The following is an 18,842-nucleotide window of genomic DNA, read 5'->3' on the forward strand; positions in this document are numbered from 1 at the left end:
TTGTGGAGAGGAGAAGTGTATATAGCCTGCTCTCCCAAGGTTTTTCATTACTAGATCAGTTAATGGCCTAGGCCATGCCTTGTGCTTTCCTGCCCGCAATCCTCCTGTCCTTTCCTTCTTCCCTTCTTTCTTCCCTCCGTGTTTTTCAGAAGAGGCAGTAGCCAGGGTACTCTTCTCCACAGTAGGAAGGGATGCTGGGGTGGCACTGCTGATGAAGTATAGAACAGCTCATCTATGTACTTGAAACAATTTCACCGAAGCTGAAAACTGTAATGAGTGCATAATGGGAGATAGTGTTCTGTAAAATAATAAATAAAAAATTAAAATCAGTATCTTTTACATTTTATTTTTTACATTTAGGCCTCATATTCCCAAGCAACTGTTCACCTTTCACTCATTGCAGAAATGGCTGAGCTGGTTGTGAAGTAATGGGGAAACGTGATCGGAGGGAGCTAATCTCAATCACTATCTTAGTGTAAATACTTCTTGCTTATGAGGTGGAGGTTTTAAAACATAAATAAGTACAAATGAACAGCTGAAAAATTTGACTTTTTAAGAAAAGAGGAATTCTTGAGTAACTGACGAGCTGTTGAAATGCTTATCTTGTAATGAATTGTAACCCAGAACAGCAGTTTTATCATCCATTAGGAAACAATGCACTTTGCAAAAATGTCATTAAAAAGGGAAAAGTCTAAATTTAACACACTTTTACAAAGTCATATTCCTGTGTGTTGAATTTCAGTTGGAGTTTTGTTATGGAATTCACTATAGTCTTTTGTATTGAATGGTATTGTTATATAATTGGTACTGTGGTTTTTGAGGTATTAATTTCTACTGGATTAAATGAGCATTTTTTCTCCAGAAAGCTTATTTACTAACTGTAATCGAAAGTGAAGCCAAAATAAGAGAGGAAAGATATTTTTCTGTTCAACAGATCTTTTACATTATTTTTCAGGACAAAAAGCTTTTCGAAGAAATTCTGTAAGTCGTTTTTTCCCCATTTCACTTTCAACAATCAATAGAAGGAATATTTATGGTGAGAACTTACTGTATAGAGCTGTTGCTCAAGAAGATGTAGACCTTGTACGTAACATAATAAAAGCTGGTGGAAGTGTAAATGTTCAGGATTATGCTGGTAAGTTGTAATTGTATTAAAATGCTATTTTCAAAGCAAGTATTTACCTATAACTAATAAAAGTGCGTAATATGAGTTTGTGCAGTGGACAAGACTGTAGGTTTGTGACTAGGCAGTAGATTATTAAATTTTTATTGGTTTAACTTGGTAATTGTTCATGAGAAAATATATAGACCTATGTATAAAAATATATCAAAAAAGAAAATTTTGCAAAAAAAGCAAGCACTTAAAAAATTACAAAGTGATGCAGTTAAGTTTACTTAGCCGTAATTCAACAATCCTGTGCATGCTTACCACAAAACAGTCCCTTAATTAAATAATCAACGTAATGTTTTTTAAAGATTTTTTTTTTTTGGTCCATTTCAGTGGCCAACTTGGGATGCCAAGATTTAGATTTTCCAGTTTAATTTTTCAAGGACTCTGATTTTGCCCCTTGCATCTTAAAGGAAGTTGTAGCTTCATAATTTATCACTGCTTTGATTTTATACAGTTTTGAGTACTTGGTGTTTTGCATTTTTACTTCATCTTGTGCACCAAAAAAAACAGAATGACAAATAGTGGCCAGCTGTGAACATTTTGACTGAAGCAATTCACCTTATCCAGGTTCATGTGTGATATTCTGTGTCAAAGACATTGCCACACCCTGAAGTATCAATTGGTTGTTTCAAATGTAAGATTGTTGTTCCCTGTTTTGTTGTTCCCTGTCTTATCCATTAAGTTCTGATAAACTTCCATAACAAAAGAGAAAATGATTTCACAGGCAGCTGACTCATTTGGTAGAAAACTTTGATTCATTCTTAGAGTGTTTCCATCCTGTGCAGTGGCTAGGATTTCAGAACTGTTCTGTGGGAACAAAAAATAAGTGTTCTGCAGTTAAAGGCTACTGCATAATGCAGACATATAACAGACCAAAATTCAGGTAGAAATTCTCTGTCTTCTGGAATATATTAAGAGATAGATTGGGTCAGCAGCAAATTTCAGACTTTTACAGCATAGGACTCCTAGCATTTGAGCTAACAGACTGACTTGTAATGTGTGTTAACTTGTGCTAGAGGTAGATGAGAAAATATTTTGTTGGTGGGTTTCAAAGCCACCTGCTGACAACAGAGTAATGTCAATAGCATGGGTTCAGCTGCAGCCTCTGTGAGAAAGTGTAATAAAGTGCACTGGTTCCAGTTTTTGGCATCACAGCTGCTTCCTTTTTCTGCCTTTGCACATTGTGCCAGGCCACTGTTTCTTCATCCCCCAGACTCTGGCTGCTATTTTTTGGTGAGAAACAAGCACAACTGCATAAAATGTGTTTTAGTTGAACTCTTTGAAGAGGTGAGAGGCTGACCTGGCCCTACTTCTTTCTTTTTTAGTGAGGGAGGTCTAATCAGAAAGAAGTAGAGTTGTCAGACCTGTGCCATTTTGAAATGCACTTCATCTCACTCTCTTTGGGAATCATTGTTCTGATTATTATATTCCACCTGTGTGCCTTTTCTCTTCCTTCAAAGCCCTCCACCAGTGATTATACATATCTTAGCCTAGTATTTTTCCTTATTCCTGTGCTACAGTACTCTGCTTCAGTACCTGAGTTCTTGGGGGTTTTTCAGGGTTTTTTTTCTCCTTTTTCTTTCCTGGACATCAGCACATAAGATATGGACAGCATGGTAGACAGAGATACTGCCTGTGCTCTCAGTTTGAGTCTTGATTCACAGTGCCTTGGAGGAGCTGAAAAACAGTTGCAATGAAACTTGTGTTTCTCCTTAGTCTGGAGCATGCACAGTGTCCTTGGAGAATCGTGTTGCTAAACTCTAATCATTATCAATTCAACTTATTACAGGTTCAATTTTTCAGGGGCTTATTAGTATATCAGATAGAGGGTACTTTTTTACTGAGGGAGAAAGAGGTAAAGTGAACCTTTTTTGTCCTCCACTTAACAGATTTCAGGCTTTTGCTCCAGCATATGGAGTTACTAGAGCTTCATAATGAAATAGGCTCCGTAAAATGCAGGTAAAATGTTTTACAGATGATACTGTTAAAAGCTATTCATCTTGAAGCACTGGCAACATTAGGCAATGTAGTTAAAATTTAGTTGAGAGTCAAGCATTTGGGAACAAAGCCTAATAGCACAAAATTTTCTGACAACCTGATGCGGCATCCTGTGCCCATAATAAATGCAATAAATTCTGTGTTGGGTGGTGTGTAAGAGAGCCTCAAGAGTTTCTCTTTCCAATGAAATTAAGATAATTTTGCTAAATGGGAGCAGAAAAGTCTTAATAAGCCTAATTCATATATTAATTCACATATTTAATACATGAGTTAAGACCAGACAACCTTCTGATGATGGGAGATGGTTGAAGAGTAAGGCTGTCCGTCAAAATGGTCTTCTGGAGGGCGTGCTGGTTTGAGAGTTGGAAGACAGGAGGTGAAAGATCCTCTGTCTTTTTCCTTTAATTTTCTCACCCTACCAAAAACTGTAACATAATGAATGTTTAAGGAGCTGATGCAAGGCTATGCTAAACCCAGTTCAAAGAGTTATATTCCATCCTTTATTTTTCCTCAACACATCCTTCATGGAGTAGAATTGTTCTGCGGGTCATGAAGCTCATGGTTTATCATCTTGGTTTATTTCATATAGCTGGGAATGGATATGGAATTTCAGTAAGGATTTTTCATTGCTTTCTTTGGACACTTGAACCATTCTTGGGTAGTATTAAAAAACATTTTTGTTTGGCAGTAAAGACTCCAAGTCTTTATTTTGGCTCTTTTTTTTTACTTACCCTCTTCACCATGGCTATGTAAATAAAAAAGTGCCATGAAAAATTACTTTATTCCTAAAATAGCTTATATCTTTTATTTGGGGACAAATTACTATGATGTAGGTGGAATAATTTTTATTCTTTTCTTGCATAACAGAACTATGAAATCTAAAACTAATATTGTTATAGCAGCACCTGGTTCTTCAGTAAGTGCAAATTCTGATGAAAGAATGAGATCTCCCAACCCTTGTGACTTTTTCCTAAACATTTCTTCATACCACTTATTGTAAAATGCATCAGTTTTTACCTTTTCAGTATACTCTCTGAAATATTTGTCAAATAAACAATCTAAAACTGAAATAAATTTGTATAAATCAGTTCACCCAAATGTGAAATGCAGGTTTTTCTTTTTCATAGGCTGGACTGCCCTACATAGAGCAAGTGTGGAAGGCTTTTATGAGATAGCAAATGAGCTTTTGAAAGCAGGTGCTGATGTTAATGCTAGAGGAGATGAACAAATAACACCACTGCAAGATGCAGTTAAAGAAGGCCATTATAAGGTATATTCCAAATTGATCACAAATTATGGTTTAGGAATAGAAATTATTATTGTTGAGTCCAGAAGGTCGCAAAATCTTTTACATGTGGCTAGTCTTTTCAGATTAGGGGTAAATTCAGGAGCTTGCAAGTCCTTTCTGCCCAATTTCTGTTCAGACCATTTCACACTACAAGATTTGTCCAAAAGCAGAAATTAATTGGTTTTCTAACTGTTTGGGACAATGGCTGAAGTACTGAGAAGTAGATTGCTACTGTTTAATACTACTTGTTTCACCTACTTTATAATCACTTTGCGGAATAATTTATGACTTGAGCAGTCTTCTGGAGTTTTAATGAGTTTTTTTCATGATTTAGTAAGCATGCATATACGGTGTACAGCCACAACCATGCATAGATATTTTTTGTGTATTAACACATAGCATGGAGAGTTATGAAGACATGGCTTTATGTTTTGTATGGTCTTAAACGGAAAGTCAGATGAACAGTCAATGTTAATTAATTTTTAATAATAATAATAATTATTATTATTGTTAATTTTAATTAATTAATTAGCTTTGTTGCCAAATGCTGTGGTTTCATAAGCCTGTGTCTGAATTGTGGATCCTCTTTCAGTTTGGCAGTGGTTGCCTCTGCCTGTCTGTGCATGTTTGTGGTGGGTTGACCCTGGTTGGATGCCAGGTGCCTACCAAAGCCGCTCTATCACTCCCCCTCCTCGGCTGGACAGGGGGGGAGAAAATATAACAAAAGGCTCATGGGTCAAGATAAGGACAGTTTAATAAAGTGATAGCAAAGGTCGCGCGTGCGAAAGCAAAGGAAAACAAATGATGTTATTCTCTACTTCCCATCAGCAGGCGATGTCTAGCCGCTTCCCGGGAAGCAGGGCTTCAGTACGCGTAGTAGTTGCTCCTAGGGTGGCCCAGATTTATGTAAGAGTTCTGCACGTCCCCTTTACCTGCTTGCTGTTTCTTTCTCTAGAAGAGCACATATGCTACCTAATATTTATTGATTTCCAAGATTTTTTAAATTTTTTGTGGGATGTAATAAGTTTTGTCCCAAACATTTGCTCTCTTTCTGCTTCACAACTGAGATAAGACTTAACCTGTTTCTCCCTAAGTCTTCCTGGAGCAAAGAGGAAGGGTGGACTTTTGGTTAATAATTTTCTCTGAGACTTGAGAGCCCCAAGCTTGGTTTTTAGCTTGTGGATCACAGTCTCTTGCAGGTTCATGAAATAGTTCTGGGTTCTGTGGAGTTACCTAAGACACCGTGTCTGTGGTTATGCATGAAGAACTCCGCATCTCCGTAAGCAGTATTTAGGAGTCAGCAACTTGAATGATATTGGAAGAACACTGATTGCAGCTAGGTCACTTGAGGCATACCAACATTATTCAACACAGACCTGTGTTAGAGTTATATGAGTTGCTGTATCCACAGGGAATGGTACTACATGGTGGCGCTGATTCACTCTGGAGCAGTATAGTTGTGTCACTGCAGTGGTCTGTCAGACTTAATTTTTGTTGCTTCTGGCTAGGAATAAAATAGTCATAGTGATTCAGTAATGTGACTTTTGGTAACATGGTATTTAGAGCTGTTTCCTTCAAAGCTACCTTCTTTGCATGAAGTTATTATTGTAGATTGGAAACACACCTTTTGACTGCTTTATCCCTTTATGCACCTGCAATGTGGCAAAGTTAATTTCTTATTTCAGAAAAATGGTAACTATATGAAAGACTTTCTAATAGTACAGTTAAGGGAGAGAGCATACAAGTGTGATGTGTAGCTAAAGTTCTCATTAAGGAAGAAGAGTTCTCAACATTGCTTGTTGAAAAATTCTATAGGTTTGGGACAACTTGTGAAGCCTAAGAGAGTTTTTGCTGTGGATTGAACTCTTTTTTGTTTGCTCTGTTGTTAGGAGAATGTATGATTAGGAAAACTTCACTAGCAATTTTCTCAGTAGCAATCTGGTTAGAGGTAATGAGGGACTTCACACTCATGGGTGAAGGATGTGAGGCAAGCTCAGTCTGAAATGATAACAGATGCTGAAGAGAGAAAGGCACGGGTACAAGTAAAACCACAGTAGTGCTGGAATAAGATTCTAGGGCTACCCACAGAAAGGAAGTAATCAGATTGTAAACTTCCCATGTCTTCAAAAAGTATTCTGCAAAGGTAGATGGAACATTTTGCTAAAGTGATAATTTCTTGCATAACAACGGAATCAGGCTTTATATTTGTACAGAAATCATAATGTTGGTAAGACCATCTAAGTGGTTTCATTTGGCCAGATGTATGTTGTACATCTAAAATAGCTGTCAAAGCTGCCCTTTGCAGTCACACCAGTCACAATAGACACACCTAGAGCACAATTTATTTTCTCCTAAAGTACGTATCTGTCCTGGTTTCAGCCGGGATGGAGTTAACTGTCTTCCTAGTAGCTGGTACAGTGCTATGTTTTGAGTTCAGTATGTGAAGAATGTTGATAACGCTGATGTTTTCAGTTGTTGCTCAGTAGTGTTTAGACTATGGTCGGGGATTTTTCAGCTTCTCATGCCCAGCCAGGGCACCTGACCCAAACTGGCCAACGGTGTATTCCATACCATGTGACGTCCCATCTAGTTCAGGAACTGGGAAGGGGTGGGGAGCGGGGATTCGCCGCTCGGGGACTGGCTGGGTGTCGGTTGGCGGGTGGTGAGCAATTGCCCTGCGCATCATTTGTACATTTCAATCCTTTTATTACTTACTGTTGTCCTTTTATTAGTGTTATCATTATCATTATTAGTTTCTTCTTTTCTGTTCTATTAAACCGTTCTTATCTCAACCCAGGAGTTTTACTTCTTTTCCTGATTTTCTCCCCCATCCCACTGGATGGGGGGGAGTGAGTGAGCGGCTGCATGGTGCTTAGTTGCTGGCTGGGGTTAAACCACGACAGTATCCTAAATAGATAAGCTGACTCATACCCTAAAATCACCTGTTATTTTCCACCAATTAAGAGCTATGGGAGGCTGAGTCCTACCCTATATTTTGGGAGCCCTTGGCTTAATGGCATCAGGTTAATAACTGGAATGAATTTATAAAAATGAAAATAATAAGACTACAGAATAACGATGCATCTAGGGGAATGCTTGGGGTATATTAACTAGAACAGAGAGGGGTTATTTATCATAGGCCTTAGATTTGGATTTAGTTGCTCATGTCCGCAAGTACAAGAGAGAGAAGCTGGTATAAGGAATGAGTATGGAAAATACTGTCAGAAAAGAAACAATCTGAAAAACTTATTTTTCTAGATGGCAGAGTTACTACTTTGGTATGGAGCTGATCCCTTATTAAAAAATGAGATGGGAAGGTGTGCATTAGAAGAAGCTTCTGACCCATCTATGAGGAAACTGCTTGAAAGCTATGTAGCAGAATCCAGAAGAGATTCAGTATCAGGTAGGAGAGAATTATTCTGACATATCGTCACCACTAGATGGAGGAATTCAGAACATCTGTTGCACTATCTTTCCTTAGTTACTGCTAGTAATTCCATGGGCTTCACTGTCTGATGCCTGAATACCAGTGAGCACTCCTTGCCCAGCATAGTTGTTGCACATTGGCAAAGTATAAAAGATAATGATGTCCAGCTTTTTCTTGAGCTGGAGCTACCTTTAAATGTGAAATGAAGATGTGAAGCACAATAGTTGTTGCCTATGTAAATGTAAGATGGGGCATGGCTGGACTTCCTGATGGTTGAGGTATGGCTAAGAGCTGGGGATAAAATTTAGTTCTAAACTGGCATAGAGACTGAATTTTGAAGGATCCGTAAGACAAAAAAATGGAGGATCTAGGATTAGATCTAGATCTTAGGGGTTGCCAAGCCTTAACTACTTATCCATAACTGCTAGTGTCAGGGCTAGGACTGGGGTAGTATTGCTGTTTGCAATTGTGAGTTTGCAAGGGGTTGGTAGCTGAAAATCTTGGCTAAGATGAGAGTTGGATCTTGTACAGTCTTAGCAACTCAGTTGAAAAGAAGGTTCAGAAGAGGCTGATTGGTCAGGGGGAGCTACAAAGTAGTGCCACAGGATAAGCCTTCGTTAGAGTTAGAATTAGGACTAAAGGAAACCAATGGGCCAGTGTGGGCTGTGGCATGTTTAAGTCTGAAAGGGGTCCCCAGCCCTTGGACTATTATCTGTTATTGCTCTTCCATGTGAGTGGTGGTGAAGCCACAATGCATAGTCCAAGAGCAATCAGATTTCAGGGCCTTGGGACAGTTGGTAAGGGCATCTGGCACACAGGTAATTTTTTCCTCTGTCCTTCCAGTTACAGACAGCTACATTGGAAGAAACAGACAGACCCAGTCTATTAATGCATGGCTCCATGGCTGGTGTCACCACCACAATTTTGTGTTTTTCGATAATGGAGTGGTCTACAGGGCACCAGGCTTGCTGGTGTCAGATGGGATTCACCTTTCTCAAAGGGGAAGAGGGTCTTTGCTTACGAGCTTGCAGGGCTCATTGACAGAGCTTTAAACTAGGCTTGAAGGGGAAGTGGGATAGTATCAGGCTTGCCTGTGACAAGCTGTGGGATGACACACTGGTAAGAGGGATGAGATGCTAGTGAGAGCCCTCAGCCTATTGCTCTGAGATGTGCTGGGTACGCTGGAGTACGCTTGGAAGTCTTATGGAGATGAGCTGGGGGCTCCTGAGGTAATAGGAGGCAATAGGGAAATGCCTCAAAGGAATTAAGATGTGTTCCTCTAAAAAGGTGACGTGGCCAACAGCCTAGCTGAAGTGCCTCTGCACCAATGCACGCAGCATGGGCAGCAAACAGGAGGAGTTGGAAGCCACTGTGCTGCTAGAAAGCTACGACCTAGTTGCCATTACTGAAACTGGGTGGGATGAATCCCGTGACAGGAGTGCGGCTGTCAGTGACTACAGGCTGTTCAGAAGGGTCAGGTGAGGAAGGAGGTGCGGAAGGGTTGCCCTCTACGTCAAGAAATGGATAGATTGTGAAGAGCTGTCTCTGAAGAATAGCCATGAACAGGTTGAAAACTTGTGGGTAAGAATTAGACTGAGGCAACAAAGGGAACCTTGTGGTTGGTGTTTACTACAGGCTGCCCAATCAAGGGGAGCCTGTTGCCAAAACCTTCTTACTCCAACTACAGGAGGCATTGCACTCACAGGCTTTCATCCTGCTGGGGGACTTCAACCACCCCGGCATCTGCTGGAAAAGTGGCATGGCAAGCTGTAGGCAATCCAGGAGACTCCTGGAGTGCATTGAGGATAACTTCTCAAGCCAGGTAATAGACAGCCCTGCCAGAGGGGATGTGATACTGGACTGGATGGTCACCAGTGCAAGTGAGCTAATTTGTGATGTCAAACTTGGGGGCAGCCTGGGTTGCAGTGATCATGCACTGGTGGAGTTCACAGTCCTGAGGAATATGGGCCAGGCAAAGGGTAGTCAGGACCCTGAATTTTAGGAAAGCAAAATTCCAGCTGTTCAAGGAGATAGTCAATAGAACCCCCTGGGAAACTGCCCTGAGGGACAAGGGAGCAGAACAGAGCTGGCAGATTTTTAAGGACGCTTCCCACAGAGCACAAGAGCTCTCAATCCCCAGGTGTAGGAAATCAGGGAAGGACGGGAGGAGATGGGCACGGATGGGCTGAGACCTGCTGGTCAAACTAAAGGGCAAGAAGGAAATGCACAGGCAGTGGAAGCAGGGACAGGTATCCTGGAAAGAGTATAGGGACATTGCCCAGTTGTGTAGGGGTGAGATCAAGAAGGCCAAGGCACGCTTGGACCTGAACTTGGCAAGGGATGCAAAGAATAATAAAAAGGGCTTCTATAGGTCTGTCAGTCTGAAAAGGAAGGTCAAAGAAAGTGTACCCCTCTCGATGCTCATGACTGGCAAACTGGTAACAACAGAAGAGGAGAAGGTTGAGGGACTGAGCAACATTTTTGCCTCAGTCTTTGCTGGCAACTTCTCTTCCCACACCTCTCAAGTGGATGAACTGCAAGACAGGGACTGGGGCAGCAAAGTCCCTCCCAGTCATAAGAGAAGATCAGGTTCATGACCACCTGAAGAGCCTGAACATACGTAAGTCTATGGGACTTGAGGGTATGCATCCAAGAGTCCTGAGGGAATTGGCTGATGTAGTTGCCAAATCACTCTGCATAATATTTGAAAAGTCATGGGACTCAAGTGAAGTTCCCTGTGACTGGAAAAAGGGAAATATTGCACCCATTTTTAAAAAGGGTAGAAAGGAGGACCCTGGGAACTACCAGCCTGTCAGCCTCCCGTCTGTGCCTGGGAAGATCATGGAACAGATCCTCCTAGAAGCTATGCTAAGGAACATGGATGACAGAGAGGTGGTTCAAGACAGCAAGCATGGCTTCACCAGGGGCAAGTCTTGTCTGACCAACCTAGTGGCCTTCTATGATGAAGTGACCACATCAGTGGACAAGGAAAGAGGTATGGATGTCATCCATCTGGACTTCTGTATGGCCTTTGACACAGTCCCCCACAGCATCCTTCTCTATAAATTGGAGAGATACAGATTTGATGGATGGACTGTTCAGTGGATGAGGAGTTGGTGAGATGGTCTCATCTGGAGGGTAGTGGTCAACAGATCAATGTTCAGATGGAGATCAGTGACAAGTGGTATCCCTCAGGGGTCCGTGTTGGGACTATTTAATATCTTCATCAGTGACATAAACAGTGGGGTCGAGTGCACCCTCACAAAATTTGCACAACACCAAGCTGAGTGGTGTGGTTGACATGCCTGAGGGACAGGATGCCATCCAGAAGCACCTGGACAAGCTTGAGAAGGGGGCCAATGTGAACTTCATGAGGTTCAACAAGGCCAAATGCAAGGTCCTGCGCATGGGTTGGGGCTATCCCAAGCACAAATACAGACTGGGCAATGAGTTGATTGAGAGCAGCCTGCAGAGGACTTGGGGGTGTTGTCTGACGAGCTCAACATGACCCAGCAATGTGTGCTTGCAGCCCAGAAAGCCAACCGTATCCTGGGCTGCATCAAAAGAATTGTGGCCAGCAGGTTGAGGGAGGTGATTCTGCCCCTCTACTCTGCTCTGGTGAGACCCCACCTGGAGTACTGTGTCCAGCTCTGGAGTCCTCAGCACAGGAAAGACATGGACCTGTTGGAGCAGATCCAGAGGAGGGCCACAAAAATGGTCAGAGGAATGGAACACCTCTCCTGTGAGGACAGGCTGAGAGAGTTGGGGTTGTTCAGCCTAGAGAAGAGAAGGCTCTGGGGAGACCTTACAGTGGCCTTTCAGTGCTTAAAGGAGGCTTATCAGAAAGATTACCCAGAGAGCAAGAATGGAAGGTTGCCCAGAGAGGTGGTAGATGCCCCACCCCTGGAAACATTCAAGGTCAGGTTGAACGGGGCTCAGAGCAACCTGAGCAACCTTTCAGGACATGGTTTAGTGGGCATGGTGATGTTGGGTTGATGGTTGAACTCGATGATCTTAAAGGTCCCTTCCAACCTGAACGATTCTATGATTTTATGATTCTATGGTCTAGTTGAAGATGTTCTGGCTCATTGCGTGGGTGTTGGACTAGATGACCTTTAAAGGTCCCTTCCAACCCAAACCATTCTATGATTATATGATTCTATAAGTTTAGAGTCAGGGCAGTATGACTAGGCAGGAGTTACTGGCTTCAAATGTAAGTGAAACCAGGGTTAATGCTACTTTAAGAGATTAGCCTGACAGGGACTGCTGTATTTGGGAGATGCCATGATTAGAGGTTAGGGCTCCAGCCACCAAAGGTCACCTAGATATTCTGAGCTTTACAAAGATTGGTGGGCTAAAGATATATTCAAAATTATGGTTTGGATTAGGGTTTGGCTTAATCAGTGCTCAATAGCTGGGCCATTGGCCTTAATTTGGGACTAAGACTGGCAGGATCCATTGGACTAACAGTGATCCTAAGGCTAGGGTTAACATCTGGCATGCCAGATTCTCTGAAGTAGTGGAGAAAGAGTTGCCATGCTGTGAAATGTCTGTTAAATTTAAAGCTGGTTCCAGCATGGGTTGTTGGGTGAATCTTCGGGCTTGGGTTGGGGTTCATGTTGCAGTACAAAGTAACAAAGGATGATGAACTAGATTTTTTTCAATATGATGTAGCTAATCTAGGTTTAAGAATATACTGGCCAGAAGTAAATGCATAGAGTTGCATGGATTAAGTAAGTATATTAATATATAGGGTAAGATCTTGGTAGCTGCTGTACTCGTTTTATGCCATTTTGTCAGCACAGAGGGTAGCTGGGAAGCTAAAGCAAACCACTAGCAAGGAGGTGACTTGCTGCTGGGCAATATCCCTGCCTATTTTTACACCAGTGACTTGGCTTTAGCTCCTCTATCCCTTTCCCTGCCCAAATATGCTATACAGGGCAAGATGTAAGCTAGGCTATCATTCCACCATCACTAGCTTCAGAAAAGTCTCTTGGGGATCAGGAAAGCCTGTTAGAAGTTAGGGAAATGTAGTAGCTCCTTTAAGTTTCAAAAAGAATTGCTCAGGTCACTAATGTTCAAAAAAATTTAGAAGCCTAATGTCATACTTTACTCTCACCTGTCCTGGTTTGTGCAAGATGCCATCTGCAACAAAGATCAGACTCCCAAGATTTTAATTTGTTTTATATATTGATACGTTTTAGATTTTAATGAAACACTTATGGCTTGATAATTTTTCTGGATAGCTAAATGCGGTAAGTACTGTTACACACAAGATTGTGGACACAAGATGGTATACATGTAAAGTAAAGAATTAAGGTCTCTTTTCAATTCTGGTTTCTTTCTGTCTTTCCATTTCATTTCAGGTGGAGATGATTCAAAGAATATGTTAAATACTCAAAGTGTAGAGGATACAATCCTGCACCAGGTACATCTTTACAAAGAATCAAGGTGTCAATTTGATGCTGAACTCTTAAAGGCTTGCTAGCAGTCTTCAGTAAACTAAAGCAGATGACTATTTCTGAAATGTGTTTCAAAACCAGCACATAATGTACTAGATGCTTCATACCCAGCAGGGGCTGAAACAGTGATATTCGATGTTATGCCAATGGCAAGCAATTGCTGACCCTTACTGGTACCTGGGATAAGCTGCAGCCTCATGGAGGTGCAAGACAGAGGCAATCAGCTGCCTCTCATGAACAGTGGTTCTTCCTGAGTTTTTGCAAGTGCTGCAGAGGGAATATGCAACAAGTATCAGTGCCTCTTTGTACTTGCAGAAACCTGACTGAAACTGCAGGATGTTGCCTGGCTTTTAGCAGTAGGATAGCTGCTTCTTGCCTCTGTGTAGTGGGTTGTGTTGGGTTTCAATAGGAAATGGTTAGGGAGCCACTGTCTTGCACAGGGGTTTTACAGTTATGCACAGACCTCATTAAGATGCGGGAGCTTGCCTCACATGAGAACAAGACACCATGATCAATCACTTAGATTGTAGTTTGTTTGCATATAGCACAACAGCTTTTAGCATTAAAAGCTGTACTCTCCCCCTCTTGTTTTCTTGCCTTTGAATAATGTTAACTGGTAATATCTGAAACATATAATGCTGTGTGCACAGACACTTTATTCTTGCTTCCTAAAGTTTTATGTTACTCACAGTAGCGCAGTCTACAGTGTCCTTAGAAATATTAAGCTATAATGGCATCCATGGTGTATAGTCTTAGATTACACTTTAAAACATTAGTTGATTGTCGAAGGATATTGTTCAGGTAGAAGGTGGTGTAAACATTTTACTGGAAAAACCTATTACTGTGGCTGTGTAACTGGTGATTTCAATAGCTGTGTGAGTTGTTGCAGTGTTTGTGTTCTGTTTCTATCTCCCGATTCAAAGTAATCAACAGGATAATTCTAGTTAGTCATTGGCCTTTGGAGCAGTTTTGTTGTGAGATTACCATGAGTTAATTCTGCATGTTTTTGCTGTGTTATTTCTCTTTCTTTATAATTTCCTAAAATCATTGCAGCCAGGTTTGCCAGAAATGTGAAGCTGTAGCTCTGGTATACAACCACAGAAGCAGTGTAGTTTTAATTCTTTAGAGGCAGAGCATTAATTTGAAACCAGTTCAATTTTCAGAAATAAGTAAAAGTGTAAAGCACTTCAGTAACATTTATCATTGGATTTCACCCATTAATTTTTACACTTTTATATACATAGTTCCTTAATCTCTTTGTCCTGCTGTCTTAACAAGCTGCTCAGGCAAAGGAAATCAATTAATTTTGTAATAGCACAGTTTTCTTTCAGTATATAATAAAGCAATTTATCAGAAAATGAAATTAAGTATATGGCCTGTTTTGTAGATAGAATTAAATGCAGATGGCACAGTTCAACATGATAATACTAAAGCATCAAAGGAAATTTTGCTAAAAATGAGCAAAGCAGAAAAACAAATTTGGTGAAATACACAAAAAATAAAGTTCTTCAGGATTCTGAAGGCAGAAAACCAAATGAAAAAAAATACAAGTTCAAAAACGACAAATAGATCTGCTATTCTTATAGCAGAGGCTACAGCCAAGAGTAAAACTATTCAGAAATAGTGTCTCATGTTAAATGGACGTCATGTTTAGGTCCACTTACAAACCAAGGAACAGTAAAATTACAGAAAATGTATTTCCCTGATGCTGGACCTAATGAAATGGGCCACACTATTGCTGTTTCTAATCACAGTTGCTGCATCCCAGTTAGTGTTGTAGGAAAACTGAGCTAAGTCAGACAGAATTGCAAAAGGAACATGAATTCAACAGTGAAAATTCATTTACAGAAGAAACAGGCAGAACTGGTGGAAGCTCAGCAACTTCTGTTGTAACAGGGGAGGAGATCACCAGCTGGTGTTGTCCCACATCAGTGGTTTCTGGAGAAAGTGTCTGCACAGTATTCTCAGACTACTGATTTAACAGAACTCAATTCTCAGTCAACACTTACTTTGACTTCCTCTCACAATGTATTTGTTTTAAAGTTACAACAGGAGGTCAAGAGTTATGATAGTGATCAACGTAGTCTCAAGCGGAGTAACAGTAGTAGTTTGAGTGACAAGAATCTAAATGCTGATATGAGAATACCTTCAGAACGAATTATTTTTTTGCAAAACTTGACAAATCAAGTTAAATCTGATGTTGACGGAAGCAAAATTAATGGATTGGCTCTAAGTTTAAAACTCTCTTTGCCTTTGAACAGATTTCCTTACAGACAGATGACTCTGAACCAGCATGTGCAAATCTTACGGATTCAGACAGCACGGACATATTGCAACAGATTATTGTAAATGAGGTGCAAAACATTTGTACTAATGTATCTGAAGGTGGAACCAGCTGCACTGAACAGACACTTCAAGCAAATGCAGAAACATTGTTAGCACATGACCTTTTATCAGCTACTGATAAAGAAAGTGTTTCTGGAAGTCCTTACAATTCTACCAGTGGTGTAATAAGCACCATTAAACAAAAGGCTCCACAACCAGAGAAAGGAGGGATGATCCTGCTTGATGCAGAAGAAAGTGTTGAAGGATATCACATGGAAACTGAAAATGCTGGTAGTTTAGAGATCGAGCCTATAGCTTTACAACTCCATGAAAAAGACACACTTCAAATTAGGCAAAAGACAGAGGATTTTCAGGAGACCAACTCAAAAGCGGATTTGCATTTTGGTGTTAATGCAAACAGCAAGTCTCTTTATTCATTTCAGGTTGTGGAATATATGCAGAAAGAAACCTCCCAGAAAACAGGTGCCATGTTTTGTTTGAAAATAATTATTTTATGAGTTTGTTATAAGCATTCTGTGTATTTTATTAGAAAAAAAAAACAGCCGTTGGTCTCCAGAGAATTTATTTTGCCATAAATAAACAGCAGAGACATGGAAAGTTTTGTGGTACAGTCCATTATGCAAGATTAACTAGTTAGTAATTATTGCTTTGTATTTTGGGGGGCTGTTTTATATCCAAGTCCCCATTGTATTTAGCAAAATGAAACTGCAATAGTGATTACACTAGTTAGAATGAAATACTTAAGTACCTTAATTTTTTTAATATCTAAGAATCAGTAAAGGTCATTTTTTCACAAAAGAATTTTTGAATTATTTTGGATTCAATCTCAGTAGTTTAACATACGGTGAATAGTGGATAAAGGATTTATTATGTTAAAGTATTTTCAAAAATGGAGTGAGTTACTGTGGGCATTTTTTAACCTGGACTAGGTGGTCATTTTGACGTTTGTTTTAATATCAGTTATAATTTCTGCAATTACTGAGTATTAAACCATGGATACTCTTACGTTCTTTTGTTAAACCGACAGATGAAGGAGTGTTTGCTGGAGTAAGTGGAACAGAAGTCACTGAAAAAAATGGAGAAGAAGGAAATGCAAAGACTAACGTGCTTTCACAGTTTACTGAAACAGAAGAAGTCCAAACTAAAAGAGTAAGACTAGACCCTCAGGAGACAAGCCAGAAGGCAGCCTCATATTCCAGTAGCAGCACAAACATGCTTTCATGTAATCAATCACAATTCAGTCAAGCATCAGAACAGCAAACATCCATGAAATCAGGTGAAAAGTTAATAATATTTTATAAAAACAGTGGAGTTTTTTTCCAGACATACATGAAGAAGGCTTTTTGTAATACATGAGGGAAAGTTTGAAAAAAAAAAACCCATAGCATGTTGAGCAAATACTCTAGTGAGTTCCAAATACTTGAAATATTTCCAGAACTTCTGTACTCCATTTTATAGAATGCACATACTAACTCTGTTTTAGTTATGTTACATTCATTAGTCTTTCAGCATTGTGGTTGAAGGGATGCAGGGTCGTAACTGAGACCTTAAAATAACATTAAATTGATCCTTAGTTAAGTATGTAACATAAATAATCGTTTAAAATAACAGTAAATTGGTCTTCAGTTAACTATTTTACATCAAAGAAGAAAACTTGGCTCAAATATTGGGTACACATATATCGAGTTATAGACTGTATCCTCATCAGGCACAAATCAGCATAGGCTCTGATGGTACTGGTACATTTGGTTTTAGCTGTAGTATAGAAAGAAATCTACTTACATCAGGATAAGGATCTAGCATCCTCCAGTAGTTATATTCTCTTCTGCTTGCACTTACAGCTTTCTGTTTAGCAAATTCATCCCATGTCTAAGACTTGCATTTATCTTGTAACCTTACCATCACAATAGAGCCCTGGTCCAACTGATTACTCATCATAACCCCCAAGTATTTTTCACTTACTGCTTTTTTGGTAAATCTGGCAGTCATCTTGTGTACTTTGATTCTTTCTGGAACCAGAGAACCATAGCACTCAAGACTTACTGAAAGCAAAACCTGTAGTTCAGATGGGATCCCTCCTCTCTTAAAACTTTTAAATGTAATGTATCTGGACTGCTGATTCAAAAATTCTTATCCTCCTATCATCTGGCATTCTCTTTAACTTGTGTTGAAATGAAAAGAACTGTGTCATTAGATGATAGGATTTCTCGTGTAGCTTTGCCTTGATACAGAATAGAGTATTTGTCTTTTCTGATTATCTTAGACAATTCTGTCATTTCTCTCTAGTAATTAAGAGTTCGGGAATTATTTTTTCTGGTTTTGATAGATCTTAAAATACTGCCTTCTTAGGACCTTCGCTGTCTGTGACTGTCTCCTTGTATTTTTTTGTTTTTCACAGCAGTTTTCTACAACTCTATTTGTATTTGCTACCATTCACTTCTCATATTTTGATTTCTCATTTACTGTTGCTCTCTAATTCCCCTCCTAAGCCAGGTTAGTTTTTAAATTGGTGCATCTTTTCGTCTTTAGTTTGGGATATGTTGTGAAATACTTCCTAGCTATTATTCATATTTTTCTGCTGACATTTTTTCTTCAAACTGTTTTTTATTTATAATAATTTCCAACTCTGTGAAACTTTCCCTTTCAAATAACTACTGTGTCAGTGTAAATGTATGCTTTGTATATACATAGATAGGAAAAGGTGTTTTTTATATGTATAGGTTTATAGAAGTATGTGTGAATGCATGTGTATTTGTGTGTGGATATAACATTTGATTTATTTTTTCCAAGTGTGTGCAGCAAAAAATCTTTAGTTTCTTCCTTGGACTGCAGTTATGTGTTGCTGGCGTCTATTGGTCAAACTTTGGTTGCCTTTGAGTGGGATGTAAATGAATGCTAGCATTAAGTATATCATATATATTTTGAAAACCAGTGGGATTCATGCTCCTACATCCATTAAATGTTTTTAAAATGAGTGTACATAACAGCATGTATACCTAAAATAATATGTACACCAAATATACATGCCCACCTGTACATGCACACACGATATGGACAAATATATCTGCACCCATACTATCAACATACTGATTTGTTTACCTCTTTTTCTTGTTTGCTTAGTACCTTCCTTCTCTTTGGGGACTTTGTCTG

At 39.7% G+C, this 18,842-nt stretch overlaps 1 protein-coding gene across 1 annotated transcript in view; it reads left to right on the plus strand.

The window, feature by feature from the left end:
• The window catches only part of ANKRD31 (ankyrin repeat domain 31), a 75,422-nt gene that overhangs the window by 19,779 nt on the left and 36,801 nt on the right, over window positions 1-18,842 (plus strand). The window contains exons 10-15 of the mRNA XM_075019982.1: window positions 956-1,135; window positions 4,297-4,439; window positions 7,716-7,860; window positions 13,251-13,312; window positions 15,608-16,154; window positions 16,720-16,968. Of these exons, the coding sequence (XP_074876083.1) occupies window positions 956-1,135; window positions 4,297-4,439; window positions 7,716-7,860; window positions 13,251-13,312; window positions 15,608-16,154; window positions 16,720-16,968 (1,326 nt within the window). The remainder of the gene's footprint in view (window positions 1-955; window positions 1,136-4,296; window positions 4,440-7,715; window positions 7,861-13,250; window positions 13,313-15,607; window positions 16,155-16,719; window positions 16,969-18,842) is intronic.

The sequence above is a fragment of the Buteo buteo genome, chromosome Z (genome assembly GCF_964188355.1).
Source record: "Buteo buteo chromosome Z, bButBut1.hap1.1, whole genome shotgun sequence".
Classification (NCBI taxonomy): Eukaryota; Metazoa; Chordata; class Aves; order Accipitriformes; family Accipitridae; genus Buteo; species Buteo buteo.